At 42.3% G+C, this 21,344-nt stretch overlaps 1 protein-coding gene across 7 annotated transcripts in view; it reads right to left on the bottom strand.

Moving 5' to 3' along the window:
* The window catches only part of DGKB (diacylglycerol kinase beta), a 733,919-nt gene that overhangs the window by 552,854 nt on the left and 159,721 nt on the right, over window positions 1-21,344 (bottom strand). For 5 of the 7 annotated variants that reach the window (XM_033930985.1, XM_033930986.1, XM_033930988.1 and 2 more), the window contains 2 exons: window positions 16,802-16,945; window positions 13,584-13,633 (listed from right to left, as the gene is read on the bottom strand). In XM_033930985.1, the coding sequence (XP_033786876.1) occupies window positions 13,584-13,633; window positions 16,802-16,945 (194 nt within the window). Of the gene's footprint in view, window positions 1-13,583; window positions 13,634-16,801; window positions 16,946-21,344 lie in introns of those variants that run through there. The other 2 variants (XM_033930990.1, XM_033930989.1) reach the window with 2 other exon arrangements.

Raw genomic sequence — 21,344 nt, 5'->3', positions numbered from 1 at the left:
AGCTTGGCCATTAGGCAGACTTGGTGACTGCCTAGAGCAGCAGTTTCTGGAGCTTCAACAAACCAGTAGTTGCAAATCAGTGCAAAACAGCAGGCCCTTACAACCACACATACCACCCACAGAACCAACAAAGAGAGTGGGCAAGTGTCCAATATCCCATTTACCTAAGGAAGGAGTCCTGTTACTAAGGCACGCTAACCAATTTAGCGTGTACTAATCTTTAGTGTGCGCTAAATCGGTTAGCGCAGCTTAGCAAAAGGACCCCTAAATGTCTTTTGGGAAATTGCTCTCTTCATGTAAACATATAAATAAAACAAAGGTTAATATTTTAAAGTATGTCCAATAATGTGCTTTTGTAGGAATATTCTGGGAGGTGTATTTGGAGTGATCACGATTGATGAATTTATCAAAATCTTGGTGGGGTCCCAGGGTCCTGAACTAAAGGAGTTCAAAGCTGAAGGTTCACTACACTACCCAATATCCTTGCACTGGCTCGGACTGAATTCAGAATCATTTTGACCAATATCCTATTTGTAGTTTACATTATATGCATAGTTTGCTAACAAAATCATCCACTTGCTCCAAATTTAACTATCTGGCTAAACAAAGAAGATTCAGTCTCTTTATCTTAACCTACTGTATATAAATACAATTCCCCCAAATCTCTAGTCTTAAAAATTCAGAGGTGTGCCAAATGTTATGTACAGGGGTAAATGTGTCAAGCACTAAACTGAATGTCCTCCATGCTAGCCAGGGTATCTTTCTTCTGCATAAAATTTTGATTTTAGCAATCAAATCTCTTCAGATATTTGGCCTTTGATGTGGCTTAAGAAATTTGCAGTCCACAAAAATCAAAAAGAAGTCCCATGAAGAGCAACTAAAGTAAACAAAGCCAGTGGAGACAAACAAGGCAAGTGAATGGGATGCAGTTAGAACCAAAACAAACAAACACATTTGGAACAAACAAGACATGCGAGTGTGACACACTGTATTAAGAATGAGTATGTGTTGCTTTGCTGACTTTTGAAGAAGATACACTGAATCAAGTATGATTCTAGCTGCCATTAATGGGCTTAGCTCTTATTCCATGTTTTGTATTTTGTAAGGGACCGCCGACTCAATCGCAGTAAATTGATAAGGATCTGATTATGGATATCCAAAAGTTTGGAAGGAAAGAGGAGGTTCTGCTGTTGGGAGATTTCAATCTGCCAGATGCGGACTGGAATGTTCCGTCTGCGGAATCGGAAAGAAGTAGGGAGATTGTGGATGCCTTTCAAGAGGCTCTGCTCAGACAAATGGTGAGGGAACCCACAAGGGAAAAAGTGATATTGGATCTGGTCCTCACAAATGGAGAGAGTATCTCTATTGTTCGAGTGGATGCTCACCTAGGAAGTAGCAATCATCAAACGGTTTGGTTTGATATAACAGCTAAAGTGAAGAGCGGCCGCATGTTACTTAAAGTCCTAGATTTCAAATGTACGGACTTTAATACAATGGGAGAGTACCTGAAGAAAGAGCTGTTAGGATGGGAGGACATAAGAGAAGTGGAAAGACAGTGGTCTAAGCTGAAAGGAGCGATAAAAATGGCTACGGACCTTTATGTGAAGAAAATCAATAAAAACAAGAGAAAAAGGAAGCCGATATGGTTCTCCAACCTAGTGGCTGAGAAAATAAAGGCAAAAGAGTTGGCGTTCGTGAAATATAAAAAGGAGGAGAGCAGAAAGGACTACAGGGTGAAACTGAAAGAAGCCAAGAGAGAGATACGTCTGGCGAAAGCACAGGCGGAAGAACAAATGGCTAAAAATGTAAAAAAGGGAGTCAAAAATCTTTTCAGATATATTAGTGAAGGGAGGAAGATGAAAAATGGAATTGCTAAACTAAAAGATGCTGGGAACCGATATGTGGAGAGTGATGAGGAAAAAGCAAATATGCTAAACAAATACTTCTGTTCTGTGTTCACAGAAGAAAATCCTGGAGAAGGACCGAGATTGTCTAGCAAAGTTACACTAGAAAATGGAGTAGATTATGCGCCGTTCACGGAGGAGAGTGATTAATTAATCATAAAACTAAGGGTGGGGCAAAACCAGCAATCCATTGGTGGGCATAGGGATGGACTAGGGGGGCCATGCATTTCCTCTCCTCCCCCTCCTCCCCTGCCTTTATCGGTGGGGATGCTGAAGCCCTGCCCATCAAAGAAATCCACTGCCAAAGCCACCCCCTTCCTCCTTGTACTGTCCAGCACTCCCATGCTCAGTTCATGCACAAACCAAGCATATTTGAGAAGTGAAAGTATCTGGAGGATTGTTGACTTCCTCCCTCCTGGGGCAGTATGAGGAGGAAGGGGATGATGATTCAGGCAATGGATTTCGTTGGCTGGCAGGGCTTCAGATACCCCATCAGCCATTGAACAGGTTCTGCAGCTTTTGAGGGGGCTGAGCTCACAGGCCTAATATTTATTAATTTATTATTTATTTTAAAAAAAAAAAACTTACATTCTGTTTATACCTAAGCAAATTACAAAAAAACAAAAAGAAACCCAAACACAATCTTAAGATTATAAAAACAACAACAAGCAGTATAAAATAAAACAATATACAGATATTTGCATTAATCACTTCATTCCTTCAGTCACTGCATCTTAAACACTTAAAAAGCTTCTAAAAAGAGATGTTATTAATATTTTTATATCTACCTTTCTGCTGTTCCCACATCCAACTCTCTCCCTCCCTACCCCATTCTCTCTCTCTCTCTCTCACACACACACCCCTCCCTCTCTTTCTGTCCAATCTCTCTCTCTCCCCCTCCCTTCCTCTGAGTCCCTTTTACTTCCTTCCAGTGCCCTCCCTCACTTTGGCATCTCTCTCTATTCCACTCCCCCCCCCCCCCCACGCACACAGTCCAGCATCTCTCCTTCCCTTCCTGGCCCTGCCAGTGGTTCCAACCCAGTTCCCTCTCTTATCACCCTGCATTGTCCGGCATCTTTTTCTCCCCTCCCGGGCTTGACTGCAGCTTGCTGTCAGGTCACCCCATCCATATCTATGGCTCACTCTCTGTTCTCCCTAACTTGCATCCACACATGTGGCTCACCCTTAGATTCTCCCTCCCCACACACACACACTATATCTTTTTAAATGCAGGCAAGTCTTTGTCCCTGCAGCGCCAGTGGCAACCATACTCAAAGATTTCCTGTGGTCTGCACCTGGCTTTTCCCTCAGACCCAGTCCACCCTACTGAAAACAGGAAGTTACTTCAGAAGGAGCAGCCTGGATTCAGAGGGAAAGGCTTGGTGAAGGCCACAGACAGTTTGTCAATGGCTTACATACCACATAAATATGTTGGGCTTTAAAGGGTGTAAATCACTATAAATATATAATATAGACAACAAAATTTCATGACTTCATAAGATTTAATTCTGTTTAGCTATTTAAATGAAAATACAGTTCCAGGTAATGGAAGAAGGATTGATGGGAGCAAACAGCCAAGATAAACAAGAACTGAAGTTGTACAAACAGGAGAAAAACAAACAAACCTAGAGAGAGCTAGTGGTAGTTTTAAACAGACTGTACGTTAAGGGCTCCTACATTAACCCTGCATTATACAAAATAAAATGAAAACATGTGCAGTTAACACTCACAAAAGGGAAAATCACTGCAATACAACCTCCAAAAGTTTCTCGGCAATACATGGTATTCCTCAAGGGTCTATTCTCTAACCACTTTCGTTTAATATTTTTCTTGCACCCTTGATGACTCTCTGCCAATCTATTGGTTTTAATGCATTTGCTTACACAGATGATATTCAGCTTTTACATCTGCTAGACTCCAATAACCCTCTTGAAACAACAGCAATCAATAAAAAACTCGAACAGATTCATCAATGGTTCGATGCTAATAGATTAGCTCTCAATGTTAATAAATCAAATGTTATTCTCTTTCCCTGGAAAGATGGTCTTAAGCTCAATTTTCCAATCACTATCAAGGGTTCCACTTTACAGTCGATCAGTAGCATTAAGATTCTAGGGCAGTGGTTCTTAACCTGGGTTCGACCCAACCCCAGGGGTTCGGTGAGTCAGTCTCGCGGGTTCGGCGGAGGTCAAAACACACCTCCGACTCATATAGCGCTTCGGTCACGTTCAATCATCTATCACAGGGGTGCCCAACGCGTCGATCGCGATCGACCAGTAGCTCAGGAAGGCAACTCGAGTCGATCGCACTCTTGTTGCCGTCCTGATCTACGGGCCGATCAGCCTTCCTCTCCAGTGTTCTCCCTAGGGCCTTTTAGCTGGGCGGTCCGCCCAGCTGTCATCTGCCGCTGCTGAACATTAAACCCCCCCCCAAAAAAAAACCGGCTTGGAGATTTCAGCCCCTAGCGAACTTATGCTCCGGGCTCTAACGTGTGCATGCCGGCTTCTCTTCTCTTCCCTCCGAAACCGGAAGTTATGTCCGGGGGGGAGGGGGGGAGAAGGGAAGCCTGCACGCACATGTTGAGAGCCCTGAAGCAAGCGTTCGCTACGGGCTAATGCGGGAGACAGGTTAGTGAAGCATTTGTTCTTGTTCCTGCCGGGTCCTGCCTACTTTCTGTTTCCGCAAATGCAGGACCCGGCAGCATTTCCCCCAATAGGTTGATCACGATCTTGGGCTGATCAGCCTTCCTCTTCCCGACGGCAGAATTGATGTCGGAGAGAGGAATGCTGGTTGGCCAAAGCAGGGAGAGCTTGGGGCCTGTTATTGGTGGTGTTTGGGTCCTGGTCCCCGATGGTAATAATAATAATAATAATAATAACTTTATTCTTGTATCCCGCAATACCATGGAAGTTCAATGCGGTTAACAATAGAAGAGACTGTACATTTACAGCGATGATACATATTACAGTGTTATTACATTTACAAAGATGTTACATAAATAGCAGTAATAAAAAGGCATATACTAAAGAAGAGACTGTACGTATACAGCGATGTTCCATGTTAAAGCGGTGGTAATGGCTTGGGGGAGGGCAGGGAGAAAGAAAGAAAAAGGGCAGGCAGGGATACAGAAGGAAAGAAGAGAAACAGAAAAAAATGAAAGGGAGGCAGAGAGAAAGAAAGGGCAGGGAAGAGGAAGGAAAAGTGGGGGGGGAAGGAATGAGGTCTGGAGGAGAAGAAGCATACAGGCTAAAAGAAGGGAAGAAAGATTGTATGCACAGTCAGAAGAAGAAAGTGCAACCAGAGACTCATGAAATCACCAGACAAGGTAGGGAAAATGATTTTATTTTAGATTTAGTGATCAAAATGTGACTGAATTTATATCTGCTGTCTATATTTTACACTAAGGTCCCCTTTTACTTAACCGCAATAGAGGTTTTTAGCGCAGGGAGGCTATGAGTGTCGAGAGCAGCGCTGGGCATTCAGCGCAGCTCCCTGCGCTAAAAACTGCTATCGTGGTTTAGTAAAAAGGGAGGGGGTATATTTGTCTATTTTTGTATGGTTGTTACTGAGGTGATAGTGCTTAGAGTCATCTGCTTTGACCTCTTTGAAAAACCCTGGAATAGGAATGATGATTAACATTTTCTATGCATACAGTGTGCTTTGTGTTTTTTTTTTAATTTTATTGTTGGTAGATCATTTTGACTTGGTCATTTAAAAAGTAGCTCGCAAGCCCAAAAAGTGTGGGCACCCCTGATCTATCAGTTATTCAGTGATTTTGATCAAGACTGATCGTGTACTCGGTTTCTTGATCTATCAATCAACAGCAGAAGTCACACTGATTTGCAGTAAATTTCATTATTATGTTATTATTATTCGAAATATAGGAGAACTTTTTTGTTTTCAAAATTGATATTATTTTTTCCCTCACTGTATACCTATGTAAAAATCATATTTTATTTTTCCAATAAAGAAGGGTTCGGTGAACACGCATATGAAACTGGTGGGGTTCAGTACCTCCAACAAGGTTAAGAACCACTGATTTAAACAATGAACCACATGTGCCTATATAAAATGCATCCTCAAACGGGCTAAAGAGTTGGAAAGTACATAGCGCTTTAGTACTTTAATGTCAGGAAGAAGTCACTCTGGGGGTAGCCTCACTCTCAGTTCAGCTAGAGATGAGCAATTGGTAATTCCACCTGTAAGCAGAAAACTAACTGCATAGTACTAAATATCAGTGCAATTCGGTAAAAGTTTTAACCTATACCAAGCACAATTCTAATTCATAATCAATTTAACCACATAGCTTTTGTCTGAACGTTGAAAAACCTGGACAAAAGTTATCCAGCGGCCGATGTGGCAAATTCATAAAGATTAATCCAGAGAAAAATCATTTGAATAATCCCTGAGAAGCTACTTCCTCCCCCCTCTAAATCAAACATCAGGCCTTTCTCATTCAAAATTCCTGAACTGCACAGAAAAAAAGATCATCAGTTTTATGAGTACTTAAGCAGAAATAAAAATGTTGAAGTTAGCCACAGAGGAACACAGTTCAGCTCCTTAAAGGATATTGGATATATCATGCTACATATTTGTATTTATTCTTCTGCAATCTTATTTATTCAATTATTTTATTACCTGGTTTTAGATTCCAATAAACACCAACCCCTGAATTCTATAAATGGCACTTTGAGTTTTGCACACAACTTAACTGAATAATGAGCTAATTAGCACTGACAATTGATTTCTTAACAAGCAATTATTAGCATTAATTGGTTTTCATTTAAATTTATGTACATAAATTTATTCACAGAATCTGCATCTAACATTTATGCACAGCATCAAAAAGGAGGCATGGAAATGGGAGAGTCATGGGTGGATTGGGGGCATGCTTCAAAGTTACGTGTGTAATTATAGACTAAGGGGCATCCACGTCTAACTTTAGATGCAAGGTTTGGCATTACGTTGTCATTGGTGCAAATGGTCACACCTAAAGTTAAGCATGGCTCCCAGGCATAGGCAAAATTAAACAAACAGATCTCAATCTACCTAAAATGGAGGAAAAACATATATAACATCCCACATATGGACTCAATATTTCTCATAGGCACAAAAAAAAACCCCTCCATATAAATAATCTAACTCAGCATGTGATACACATGCTTATCTTGTGGGCCACAAGATAAGTGCTGATTTATTATTTATATTCACTTATTGCATTTATTTATTTATTTATTTATTTATTTAGATTTATATCCCGTTCTCCCAGTAGCTCAGAACGGTCTACAAGTAAACATACACAGTAGAAGTAATTAGGCAAATAAGATGTACAATAGGTTTAGGTGCTTGGACATACAAAATTGTGCAGTATTTATCAGGGTACAAACAATTTTTCAGTGTACAGACAATTTATCAGAGTACAGACTAAGAGAGGACTATAATGAAATTTAGGAGAAGTTAAATAGGGGAGAGAAGAGTGAGGTGGGGTTTAAGGGGGGGTGTAGACTGAGGGAGATCTTTAGTTGAAGAGGAGGGTCTTTACCATTTTACGGAATGTCAATAAAGAGTTCTGTTGCCTGAGTTGGGGGGGGAGTTTATTCCAGAGATGTGGGATGAAGTGGCTGTAGGATCGTTTGTGGGCAGTTTCTGAGAGGAGGGACCTTCCAGGGGGAATGCATAGGCGTATTTCCGATTTTGAGCGGAGGGAGCGAGTGGGGGTGTAGATGGGAAGCTTAGATTTTATGTAGGAGGGGGTGGTGGCATAAATTCTCTTGTGGGCTACTGCTAGGGCCTTGAAAGCACAGCGCTGGCTAATTGGGAGCCAGTGTTCAGCGCGGAGTGCTGGGGAGACGGGATCATGGTAGTTGAGGTTGTGTAGGAGGCGGATAGCTGCATTTTGGACACGTTGGAGGCGTTTGAGATTATTTTTGGTTAGTCCATTAAATAGGGAGTTACAGTAATCCATTCTGGAGAGGACATATGCGTAGAGGAGTTGGGCGAGGTCAGGTGTGGAGATGTAGGGTTTGATCCTTGTCAGTTGGCGGAGGTAGTAGAAGGAGGTGGAGATTACTTGGGATATGTGGGCAGATAGGGATAAGTGTCCATCTAAAGTTACTCCTAGGCTGCGTACCTGATCTGTTGCCGTTAGTAGAGTGGAGTCCCATGCTAGGGTAGGACGTGTGAATTTGGTGCTTTTTTTCCTGATCCATAAGAGTTCTGTTTTACTGGCGTTTAGTTGAAGTTTGTTGTTTGACATCCAAGTTTTCATATCAGAGAGGCAATGTTGGAGGTTAGTAATTTGGGACGATCGGTTCTCGCCTAGTGGGAGGAGCAGCTGGATGTCATCTGCATAAGAGTGGATTTTAATGCTATATTTCTGCGCTATATCAATGACAGGTCTGATGTAGAGGTTGAATAGGAGGGGGGATAGAAGGGCGCCTTGAGGAACACCATATTTGATAGGCTTGGGGCGAGATTTGTGTGTTCCTAGTAGCATCACAGCTGTTCACCTCTGGACTTCTGAAGCTTTCTACCTCCATTTTAGGTTAATTGAGATCTGTTTTGTTTAATTTTGATTGGCAAATCTTTGCTCTCTTGGCTTTGAGTATTCCCAGGCATAGGCACCATTCACCTAACTTAAGATGTCATTTATAGAGTAGTGCATAGACAATTTTTTTTTTTTACGTCAATTTTTCAGGTACAATAAACAGCATTCAGTCCCAAATGGATTATGAATCTGTTCATCAAAAAGTTATATAAACAACACGGTTCACAATCATAAGCGCGCCAGAAAAACAGGCACCGACAAATTGGAGTGGACAATTGAGCGCAAGTCATCAGCGAGCCGCACAAAAACCTTATTTTAAAGGGCTCCGATGCGGGGTGTGGGGGGAACCTCCCACTTTACTAAATACCGTTTGCGCTGCTGTTGGGGGGTGGTTTGGGGGGGTTGTAAACCCCCCCCCATTATAGAGAAAACTTAACTTTTACCCTATTTTTTAGGGGAAAAGTTAAGTTTTCTGTATAATGTGGGGGCCCCATTGGAGCCCTTTAAAATAAGGTTTTTGTGCAGCGCGCTGATGTCTTGCGCTCAATTGTCCGCTCCAATTTGTCGGCACCCGTTTGTCTGGCGCGCTTATGACCCTTCACCAAACAACACAACACAACCACTAACTTTCGAAACAAACATGTAAAAATAATTATACAACCCAAAGTACCATACGATTCCCCAGACTCTAAAGGGTATTTTGTAAGTAGAAGCTTTCATACCTCCAATTAAACATCCCCTTTTATTAGTGGTTACAGACATAGTAATACTGTTGCAATTAAAAAGAAAAAAAAAAAAACATTTGCAACCAATTTGCAATTTTTAAAACGCATATGTGCTTTAAAGCTCATCAAAACAATGAGGCAGAAAAGTGAAATCTGGTATCTCAGCTAATTTTCTGCTATGGAAGCAGCGTAGACGCAGGGCTAAGAGAAGGGGCAGGACCGCCGGCAGAGGAAGCAGCAGGACGACGGTAGGCAGCTTCTACATGATGGGGGGGTGGGGAGGCTGTGAAGGTGCAAGCGGTCCTTCGGGGTGGGGGTGCAGGTGCAGGTGCGTGTGCGAGCGCGAGCGGTCCTGCGGGGGGGTGAATCGGACGTCGGGGGGGGCATCAGGCTTTCAGGGTGGGGACAGGACTTCAAGGGGGGACAGGACTTCAAGGGAGAGAGGAGAGTAGGGGCGGGGTAAAAGAGAGTCGGGCTGGCCAGAGGAGAGTCGGGGCGGGCTAAAGGAGAGTCAGGCTGGCCAGAGGAGAGTCGGGGCGGGCTAGAGGAGAGTAGGGCTGGCCAGAGGAGAGTCGGGGCGGGCGAAAGGAGAGTCGGGCAGCGACGGGAGAGTCGGGGCGGCATGCGCGGTATAGGGGTGTGTGCGGTATATAAAAATTTATTTACATAAATTACAGTTTCCCGCGCGCTATACCCGTGTGCGCGTTTTACACGGGTGCGCGGTATATGAATGAAAATACGGTAGCTCTTGTCCTATATCTTCTGTCAATGTTAAAACCATCTTCCTTCTCTGCTCTCTCTTTCCTTATTTCTAACATCGCTAAAGGGGCAATTGTAGAACTTGGCACTTCTCATTAGACATGCCAGTGAGGCACACTAAGGGCTCCTTTTATCAAGGCGTGCTACGGGAGTTAGCGCGTCGGACATTTCATCACGCGCTAACCCCCGCAGCAAGCCTAAAAACTAACGCCTCGTCAATGGAGGCGTTAGCGACTAGCATGGCAGGCGGTTGAACGCGCGGTATTAAGCGCGTTAACCGCCTACCGCACCTTGATAAAAAGAGCCCTAAGGGGGAATTCATCTAAGGGCACTAACTGATTTACTGCATGCTGTGTTAGCACGCAATGACGATTAGCATGGGCTCAACACTAAGGGCTCCTTTTACTAAGGTGCGCTAGCATTTTTAACGCACGCTAACCCCGTAACTACGCGGCTAGAACTAACAGCATCTGTGCAACAAAATGCCATTTTGGAATGCTAACATAAACCTGAATACTGTAGCTGTGCCTAAATTTAGGCATGCACATTTACGCCAGGTCAATGGCAGGCTTAAATGGGTGCATCTTAATAAACCATAAAAATCTAGGTTGTGTGCACTGTATTGCCGACACATCCATGCCCCTTACATGCTCCGCCCGTGTGTACACTCCTTTGCAATGACAAGCTATGGCACTTACCTGCTATCTTATAGAATAGCATGTATTTTATTTATTTATTTTTAATAATAATAATAACTTTATTTTTGTATACTGTTGTGTACCATAACAGTTCAAAGCGGTTAACAGAGTAAGAGACTGTACATATACAGCGATGTTACAAACAAGGCAATCAGCTTAACTTAGCAAGTCGGGAGTTGTCAGGAGATCCGGAGGGTGTCAGGTCAAAAGCGCGCCGGTACAAAGGCGCGCCCAGACAACTGAGCACAGCGCGCGCCGCTGCACCGCTCTAAATTACTGTTTTTAGTGCTCTGACTGGGGGGCGTGGGGGGGGGAACCCCCCTTTACTTAATAGACATCGCGCCGTGTTGTGGGGGCATTGTGGGGGGTTGTAACCCCCCACATTTTACTGAAAACTTCACTTTTTCCCTGTTTTTAGGGAAAAAGTTCAGTTTACAGTAAAATCTGGAGGGTTACAACCCCCCAAACCTCCCATAACGCCGGCGCGATGTCTATTAAGTAAACTGGGGGGGTTCCCCAACAAAAACCCCCGTCGGAGCCCCTAAAAACTGCAATTTAGAGCGGTGCGGCGGCGCGTGCTGCACTCAATTGTCGGCGCGCGCTTTTGTCTTTCGTGCCGTTGTCTATGAACCGATCCGGAGGCATATCGGAGATACAAGGCAGGTTGACAAGGCTGGGAGGGAGTCAGAAAAATTTATCAAAGAGATAGGTTTTGATTGATTTCCTGAAAGTTTGGTAGGAGGGTGAGTTAGAAATGAGAGTGGTGAGACATTTATTCCATTTGCCTGCTTGGAATGCCAGAGATCTGTCAAGGAATCTCTTGTAGACACAGCCCTTTAGGGACAGGAAGGCAAACAGGTGGGCATTACGTGTGCGGGTGGGGCCTGAACGTTCAAAGTGATCAGACAGGTAGATTGGAGACGAGCCTGTTAAGGTTTTGAAGCAGAGGCAAGCAAATTTGAAGATGATCCTTGCCTCCATCGGCAGCCAGTGCAGTTTTTAAATTACATACCGCCTTAAATCAAAGCAGTGTACACAATTAACATACATAATACAGTAACAAACTGCACATACATTAAATAGAATTACATCAATATGGCAGAATTATCAAAATGGAACTCATTTATTTTACAAGGTCCCTTCAATAACTCATAGGTGCAAAGCAATGTCAAATTACAGCAATGTACAAATACTCTGTATCATCGACATGCGCTAACAGATGAGTTCTCAATACATTCTAGAAACATCTAAACCAGGGGTGTCCAATGTCGGTCCTCGAGGGCCGCAATCCAGTCGGGTTTTCAGGATTTCCCCAATGAATATGCATGAGATCTATGTGCATGCACTGCTTTCAATGCATATTCATTGGGGAAATCCTGAAAACCCGACTGGATTGCGGCCCTCGAGGACCGACATTGGACACCCCTGATCTAAACTATGCATATTACCTAAATGCAACAACAAAAAAAAGCTGAGCTTTTAGTTGTTTCTTAAGGCACGCCCGATCTTGGCATAGTCTCAGAATCCCAGGAAGAGAGTGCACATAAATACAGAAAAGTGCCACTTTTCAGTGCGCTCATGCACATAAGCCATGCACAACTGCAGAACTGGATTGCATGACTCTGGTTAGTAAGACTGAAATGGCAGTCACTGTATGACTTTCTACTGTAAAATCAAGCAAAAGCTACCTTTACACAAGGCGCCTGATTCACCGAGGTTTGCTCCCATTCCATGACTACAGGAAGCAAGCTTACTCTTCACCTAACTCCCCTGCCCATAACCGATGGATTACAAAGAAATATATACTGATACTAGACCCCGGAATGTGTCACATTAGGATAAAAATTTGAATTGAAAGATCTTCCATGGTAACTACGGAAAATTTACCCTGTAAATTGTATATTATGGGCTCCTTTTTACAAAAGGTGCGCTAGCATTTTTAACGCACGCACCGGATTAGCGTGCGCTATAGCGCGCACTAGCCAAAAATCTACCGCTTGCTCAAAAGGAGGCGGTAGTGGCTAGCGTGTGCTATTCCACGCGTTAAGGCCCTAGCGTGGCTTTGTAAAAGGAGCCCTATGTATATTGGAATTAGATCCCTAATGTGGAATTAGATCCCTAATAATAACTTGTATTGAAAAAACTTGCACTGTAAGGATAACTATGGTGAACTGTAACCTATAAACTGTATAATATGTATATTGGAATAAGACCCCTAGTATGTATCATGTTAGGATAAAAACTTGTTTTGTTAACTTGTACTATAATGTACTGTATAACAGTTGTAACCTGTTAACTGTATTTTATGTATGTTTAACCTGTAACTCATTCTGAGCTATTTGAGGAAAACAGGATAGAAAATTAATTAAATAAATAAATAAATAAGATGCAAAGAAATGAGAAAATTCAGTGTAAGTAGAGGGAAAGAACAAATTTTAGAGCACAAACTTTAGGGGCATCCAACAGGTATTAACCGGCAACAGAAATCTGCTGAATCTTTCTTATGATACTGGTTTAAAAAAACTTCTTAAAATAATATTTCTACTGACTTATAGGGCTCCTTTTACTAAGGTGCGTTAGGGCCTTAACACGTGGAATGGCACGTACTAAATTGCAACGCGCTATACCTTAACGCCAGCATTGAGCTGGCGTTATTCTAGAAGCATACCGCACAGTGTAGCGTGTGATAATTTCGTACGTGCGCTAAAAACGCTAGCGCACCTTAGTAAAAGGAGCCCATAGTTTTATAGCAAAAATGCTCTTAAAAGCAGGCCTTATCAAATAACTGTCCTTGACTCTTACGTAAAAATATCTTGTTAATTTTGCTATTACATTTTGCATTGCCCAATGTCTTTAGTTCTGTGAACTGATAAGAAATGCCTAGCTTGTGACTTGCAAATGAGATAGGTTACATGTAATTTTGACATGCCAAAACTGTAAAGAACATTACCGAGCTGTCCAGGTACCCATTTCCATCCGTGTCATATAAGCGAAACATAACTATAAAAGAAATATAAAATGTAAGTTATATCATCTAGTTAGATGATTTCAAAAGTGAAATTTTTGTTTTATCTTTCGTAGTTTTATAAAATTCTGAATAGAATATCATGTCAATTAAGTCCAGTGAGCAAGGAAATCTCTCTTAGGCATGTTAATAGAATGCCTTAAAAGCTTTACTTTAGAATGCCAAGACTTAGGGCTCCTTTTACTAAGGTGTGCTAGCGGTTTTAGGAACATCCGAGCATTGGCCATAAAAAATGGGACCTGATAATCAGCCTGCAGTGGTAAGCAACATGTAAGCCACACATATTTGGGAGCTGAATTAACCCTGATCTTCAAAACCGGGGCATGTCCGGCCTCTGCAATTGAATATCCAGGTTAGTGCAGCAACCAGGAAGTTAGCCAGGCACTGGTCAAAATTCAGACAGGCCATGATTCCAGAGAATGACACGGAGACAAATTTTTCCCCATCCCCGTGGGAACTCATTTTCCCATCCTGTCCCGGCGAGTTCTGTCCCTGTCCTTGCCCCATCCCTGCAAGCTCGGTCCTCATCTGCACAAGCCTCAAACACTTTAAAATCATAAGTATTTGAGGCTTGTGCGATTAAGGCAGAGCCTACAGGAATGGGGCAAGGACAGCGACAGTGACAAAATTTGTGGGTATGGAATGGGGAAATTGAGTTCCTGTGGGGATGGGTAAAAATTTGTCCGTGTCATTCTCTACCTCATTCAATAAATAGCACCTAACTTCCAGGCGCCATTGTGCGTGATTGTCAATCATGTTCAAGTTCCAGTTATCAATTGCACCTTGGTTTCAGCTTGATTCCTTGATAAGTGATTAAATAAAGGACTGAGGGCCAGATGCACTAAACAGGATCGGTAAGACTGAATGGGTCCGCTCCAGTCTCCCTCTTGCCTTGCAGTCCCGTCATGCAAGAAAAAATTGGCAGGAGGGATGCACACTCCCTCCTGCCAAAGGAGGCCTGCCAAAGGAGGCACCACCCCCACCCCATCCCCTCCCTTCCCCCCTTCCCCTCCAAAAAAAGTCAGGAGGGATGCCCACTCCCTCCTACCATTTTCGCTGTTCCCAGTTCGTCAGGGAGGGTCATCATCGGCAGGGGGGGGGCATTTTTTTTTAATGGGGCAGATATTGTGCATGTGTAACAAGCATAGCATCTGTGCCCATTAAAAAAGAAAGGGCTGAACTATGTTAGACAGGTAAGCGACTGATCTTGACCAGCTTATTTTGGATTGCTAAAACCGTTGTTTTTTTGGGCATAGCCAAGCGATTTTAGTGCATCAATTGCTTGGCTGGTTTGCATGGGGTTTTACCTAATTTGCAAGAACGGATCAGAAAATGGGCGATCAAGGGGAAAAACACGTGGTGAGCCGTTTTGTGCATCGGGTCGGCAAATATGATCGTTGCTAAAAAATCATAACTGGTTTAGCAACAATCGCTGACTTTAGTGCATCTGGGCCTAAGTGAGATAACTGAATCCTGGGATTGTGATTCTATGGCCTACAGGAGTAAGTCCAACCCCAGCCTACTCCCAGCTCATAGACTAAAAAAATTGCTCCAAATTAAATTTATTTTTGTATGCCCCAGTCACATGTGCCTGATTCAAAGAGCTGGCTGATGCCCAGACTGTGTGTGACTGAGACTAGAATTAAATACATATTATTTTTTTAAAAATCATTCTACTTCTCCATTCCCCTGCAAAATGATGTTGACTGAGAAATTTTTTATATATACAAGAAAAATGGAAAATATTAAAACATACACGAAGTAATTTTGGGGTGCAATATTACAGTGCACTATAAAGTCATGAATACCATATCCCAAGGAATTTTCTCCCCATTATTGCTTTAATTTTACCCATGATAATGCAATGACCATTTTCTAATCCTGCAGAAGTATATAGGGCTCCTTTTACAAAGCCACACTAGCGGTTTTAATGCACACACCGGATTACCGCACGCTATAGCGCGCGCTAGCCAGAAATCTTCCGCCTGCTCAAAAGGAGGCAGTAGCAGCTAGCGTGTACGACAATTTAGCGCGCGCTATTCCACGCGTTAAGGCCCTAGCGCAATTTTGTAAAAGGAGCCCATAATCTTTCATAGAAAAAATTTAAAAAAGTAGTGTAAGCAGGTGCTGAAAGTAAAACTTGGATATAAGAAACCATCGGGTCCTTTAACAAAGATGCACTGCTGAGCAGAGCATGCTAAATGCCGAGCCATACATTCTATCAAGTTTCAAGTTTAATAATTCTCTTGATTAATCGCTTAATCATACTTCAAAGCGATGAACAATTTAAAATACATTCAATAGAAAACAATACAGTACAAACTTTAAATAATAACATTGGGTTAAAAACTATTGCTTTGAAAAATCCTGCCTCTATTCCCAATACCTCTGAAACAAATTACATATAGTAGGATATCTCTTCAAAAGGCACAAACATTGATGCAGTGACTCAAGTCTTCCAGTAGAGAGCACATTCCCTCTATTTTTAAAAATAGATACTGGCACCTGCTATACAAGTGTGCTTTCACAAATGCAACCAAACCATTTGTTTTACAGCTTTTATTCCACAGTTGGATAACTTTTTCCCCCAATTGTACAATATCTAACCCCCTCTTTTACTAAGGTGCGCTATGCGTTTTAGCGCATGTTTAGCGCGCGCTAAATCTACCTGCATACTAATGCGTCCATAGACTAGCATGCACGCGTGGTTATCGCGCATATGGACTAACATGCACATGTGGTTATCGCACTCTAATATTTAGCACGCGCTACAAAGCATAGCGCACCTTAGTAAAAGGAGCCCTAAATGTTTTGTGAGTAGATCGGTTGTAATTAACAGTAGCATATATAGTTATATATAGCATATATAGCTAGTATTTAATATTTTTGAATTCAAAGGAACCACAACAAATTTCTTTCCTAGACATAGACAAAATAATAATTACTTCCTCCCTTTTTACAAAGCCGCGTTAGACGCTTTTATTGACGGCTGCGGCAGTTTTAGCTCCAACGCTCATAGAATTCCTATGAGCATCGGAGCTAATACCGCTGCAGCCAGCAATAGAAAAGCCTAATACAGCTTCGTAAAAGGGAGGGGGGAGAGGGGGTTAAAATAAAAAAAAACCCTACCAAGCAGTACATACATTCAAGCTTGTCTTCTGGCCTTCCTCTTTCAAGCAGTGACAAGTAACAAACAATATCTTTCAAAAGAATAACTTCTGGAGGGTTTGCAGTAGCCAAAAAAGGAGATCGTGGCAAGGTAATAGTTCCTTTATTCATTTTGGTGCCTGAAAAAAACAACAGAATTTAACATATTATTTGTTGTACAGTATCTTTCTGGCAGATCAAGTCAAATATGCAAGCATATTATAAGATGAAGAAAAAGGCATTTTATAAAACCTGATCTGCTCTATTTTTATAAAGACATTAATAGTTTCTCAGCAAAAACACTTGTGATAGTACATTAAGGGAAAGGGAATGGGGACTTGCATAATGCCTTTTTGTCGCTTTGGCATTTCAAAGCTGACGGCACTGCAGGATTAAAGGCTAGATTCACCACGGACACCAATCATGTCCCAACCACTTTGCGATCCTGACCCGATTCACTAACCTTCTGGCCAATCCTGTCCGCACCCAATCCGATCCGCACATGCAAATGAGGGAAATGGCATGCAAATGTAGGAAGGCAGCGATTCACTAAACAATTTAAGGAACACCAACTGGGCTGCATCTCTGCTGCTCTGCTCTCTGCCCCAAAAGGAATCAGCGCCTCGACTCTCCTGCTCTTGCCGCCCCGACTATCCTGCTCTCTGCCAACCTTCTCCGCAGTGCGAGCCCATGGTTTTAACCCACAGGTTTAAAGCGGGGCTGGGAAGAGTGGCAGAGAGCAGGAGAGTTTGGGGCGGCAAGGGCTTGCAAAAAGGAGAAGAAGCAATTATTAGCACAAAAACAAGTCTGCTATATGCCAAACTGTACAGTATATTAGAATATGTTGCTAATAGGAAAATAACATTTCTTACTAGTGAGATTAAACGTAATGGCCCAGAAAGTACAAACAAGTCCCTGCAGTAAAAGTTAAGCTGCTTCTTTTCTGCTAGGTGATTCCCCCACGCATCACATTTCCAGCTCGTCCTTGTGCGGAGAGCATGCGCAGATCATCTACATGCAAAGAAGATGGTTTGCGTATGCGTCGGGATCGCTCTTCAGCGATCCGCGTGGTCGGTTTGGGCCGTCCCTCCGATTGCAATAATTTGCATGAGGACGCGTTGTGAATCAGCCCCCCGGCCACAGATCAGATTGTATCGCTCACGGATCAGATCCGTGGGCTTAGTGAATCTAGCCCTAAGTGACTTGCTGAAGGTCACATAGAGCAGCACCAAGATTTGATCTCGCAACCCCTGGGTGCAGAGGCAGCAGCTCAACCAGTGAGCCTCTGCCCTTAAAGAAAAGAAGGCAAGAAAGAAAGAAAATATCTAACACCAATAAACACAAATAAAAGGAGAATTCAACTTAATATCTTAACAGGAATAAAATAGGAAATATTAAACTACCTGGGTAAGGGAGCCCCTTTACTAATTTATACATGTTTATAAACAAGCAAGTGAGGCTACATACAAGTCAGTTAACTAGTTCCATCTGCCATCTTATTTGTAAGATATTTACTAAATAGATTTGACTTAAAAAAGCCAAACATATTTCACACCACTACAGGAAAATTTGAGCACCAGCTGCAAAAACTCCCCCCAAAGCACCTTTTCCCTCCCCAAAGCATCCGCCAGCACCTGTGATAGAAACCAGTTAGAGAATCAGGATGGTTAGGCGGGGTTAGCCGAGATTAGGCATCTGTTCGTCAGTACAAACGCGATTCTGTATAGGACACCCATGTGTAATTCTCAAAAACTGCATAGGCTGCTGCTGAAACTTGCATCCTATACTGAATCTGACCCTTAGGGCTAGATTCATTAAGGGCATGGATGAGGGAACATAAGGGTGATCAGAATCACGCCATCAACCACCTGCCCGGATCACTCTACGGGGTGAGAGCAGGGCGCGAGTCAGGGTGGCAGGAGAGATTCAGGACAAGAGCAGGAGATCAGGGCAGGCATGAGATCGGGGCTGAGACAGGGCAGGAAATTGGGGCAGAGAGCAGATCAGGGCAGAGACGAGGGCAGCAGAAAGCAGGGCAGTCGGAAAGGACCTCAGCGACTGGTCCTCAGCAGTCGCTTATTTTGGATTGGCCAGCCCAGTCGGTGTTGCTTTTTTATTTTAGTGAATCGCTTCCTGCCTACATTTGAATGCCGTTCCCCCTCATTTGCATACGTGGATCGGAGGATGATCGGTACAGAGGTTAGTGAATCGAGTCGGAGGGAAATTGGGTCGCAAAGGGCTCACAAACCAATCGGTACATGATTGGTTTGCTTAGTGAATCTAGCCCTTAGTGCTTACAAACAGGGAAAGTGTTTCTGATGTTACAGTGGGTGATCATCTGTCATCCAGCGATCACTGTATGGCACAGTTTAATATTAATCTAATCTAATCTTCTATTTCTGTATCGCGTATACCTATTCAGGCTCAAGGCGCCATCAAGAGAGGAAGGATTAGGAGAGGGAAGGGGAGGTAGGAGGGGGAAGTAGAAGAAGGGAGAAATAGGGAGATTGGTGCGAGAGGGAGATTATGTACATTGTAATGTACAAGGTGCAGGAATATTTATTAAAATACTAAATAAAATTGTAATCCAAAGAAGTAACTCATATACATGGAGTACAGACCCAACACGGTCCGTGTTGTGGAGAAACACTCCTTCCTCAGGGGTCTGAACAAATCCTATGTGTCACAAATAGAGAGACATGTGGAGAACAGCATAGTTGTATAAAATAATTAAAATTTGTGAATTGAAGGCAAAGACTTCTTCCAGGCTAATGCACAGTGTGAGCACCGCAACCAAAAGTGCTCACTTCTATTACCAACTGCTGGAACAATTCTTCTTGTAAAGAGTCCAGGATCTCCCTAGTTCTAGAATACCCTGCAATAGGGATACCCCAATCAACATTTGGCATGTTAAAATCACCTATCAGTAAAACTTCCCCTTTTTTAGATATATTCTGAATGTCTACTATTAAATCTCTGTCCACTTCTTCCATCTTTGAAGGAAGCTTGTATATATTAAACTAAACTAAAGCTTAGCTTTATATACCGGGTCATCAACCAAAGGAAGCTCGACTCGGTTAACAGTACAGTAATTAGAAAAGGAATAAAAAAAAAAGAAAACCCAGAAAATTACAAAAAATTAATTTTCAAAGTGTTTAGCAAATAAGAAAGTTTTTAAAGATTTTTTCAAAAGAATTGAAAAAAAACTAGGGCTTCTCAAAGTTAAGGAAGTTCATTCCATAATTGAGAAAATTTGAAAGCCAAATAATTACTAAGGGCTTCTTTTACTAAGGTATACTAGCGATTTTAGCGCGCGCTGCCCCCCGTGCTACGCGTATAAACTAACGCCAGTGCAGCTTAGTAAAAGGAGTCCTAAAATTCTTGACTCCTTTAATCCCTTTTCTAGAAGGGAGGGAGAGTTTGAATTGTTGAATGCCTCTTGCATGGGAAAATCTGTAAATGTTTCATAGCAAAGGAACAAGAGGAATGAAAATACCATATAGAATTTTAAAAGTGATGCAAGCACATTTGAATTGAATCCTCAAATAAACTGGGAGCCAATGAAGGATCAAAAGCAAAGGAGTCACATGGTCGAATTTGCTTTTTCCAAAGATCAATTTCGCCACGGTGTTCTGTATCAATTGTAATCTTTGGAGACAAGTCTTTGTAATGCCAAAATAAATAGCGTTACAATAATCTAACAGGGATAATATGATTGATTGAACCAGAACTGAAAAATGTCGTTGGTGGAAGAGTTCTAACCTTCCTCAGCATTCGTAGACTGAAAAAGCATTTCTTAACCAAAGAATTTATTTGATCCTTAAAGGTAAGAGAGGAGTCAAAAAGGACTCCCAATATCTTGGAGGAGAACTCGATCGGCAGAAAGTCCCAGAATCCAGAGATACAATTGGGGGAAGGCAGTCCAGTTTTGGGCCTAATCATAAAAGTTTAATTTGACTGCATTTAGCTTCATCTGGACAGACATAGCCCAAGCTTGAAGTTTAGTGATTTATTTTAAAAGCTATTTACCATTCCCTCTTTCCAAATTGATCCACGGTGACTCCTCCTTGCCCTGTACATCCTGCAATTGTATGGCTTTAATATGATCTTTAACATATAATGTTACACCCTCTCCTTTTCTTCCTACCCAATCTCTCCTGAACAGATTATAGCCTGGTATAACTACATTCCAGTCATGGTTCAACGTGAATCACGTCTCCATGATTGCCACTATATCCAGCTCATCTTCATCCAACACAGCTTCTAGATCCAGAATCTTGTTTCCCATACTTTGAGCATTAGTATATACTGCTTTCCAGACATTGCCCCCTTTTCCTATCTGTGCGGAGGTATTCAGTGAAAGTCAAAAGTGAAGACTGATTTGAAAAGGAGTCTTTAATAATTACGCTAAACAATGTTGGATTTTTGTTTCACAGAATTTCTTGAATATTTTGTTTCAAGTTTATAAACTGTTAGATTCTATTATCCAAGATTTCCCAAATGTTTTCCTTAAAATTCAGATATTATTCTCTCTTGATG

This window comes from Geotrypetes seraphini, chromosome 2, assembly GCF_902459505.1.
Source record: "Geotrypetes seraphini chromosome 2, aGeoSer1.1, whole genome shotgun sequence".
NCBI classification, from domain to species: Eukaryota; Metazoa; Chordata; class Amphibia; order Gymnophiona; family Dermophiidae; genus Geotrypetes; species Geotrypetes seraphini.
This window is presented reverse-complemented; position numbering and strand designations above follow the sequence as displayed.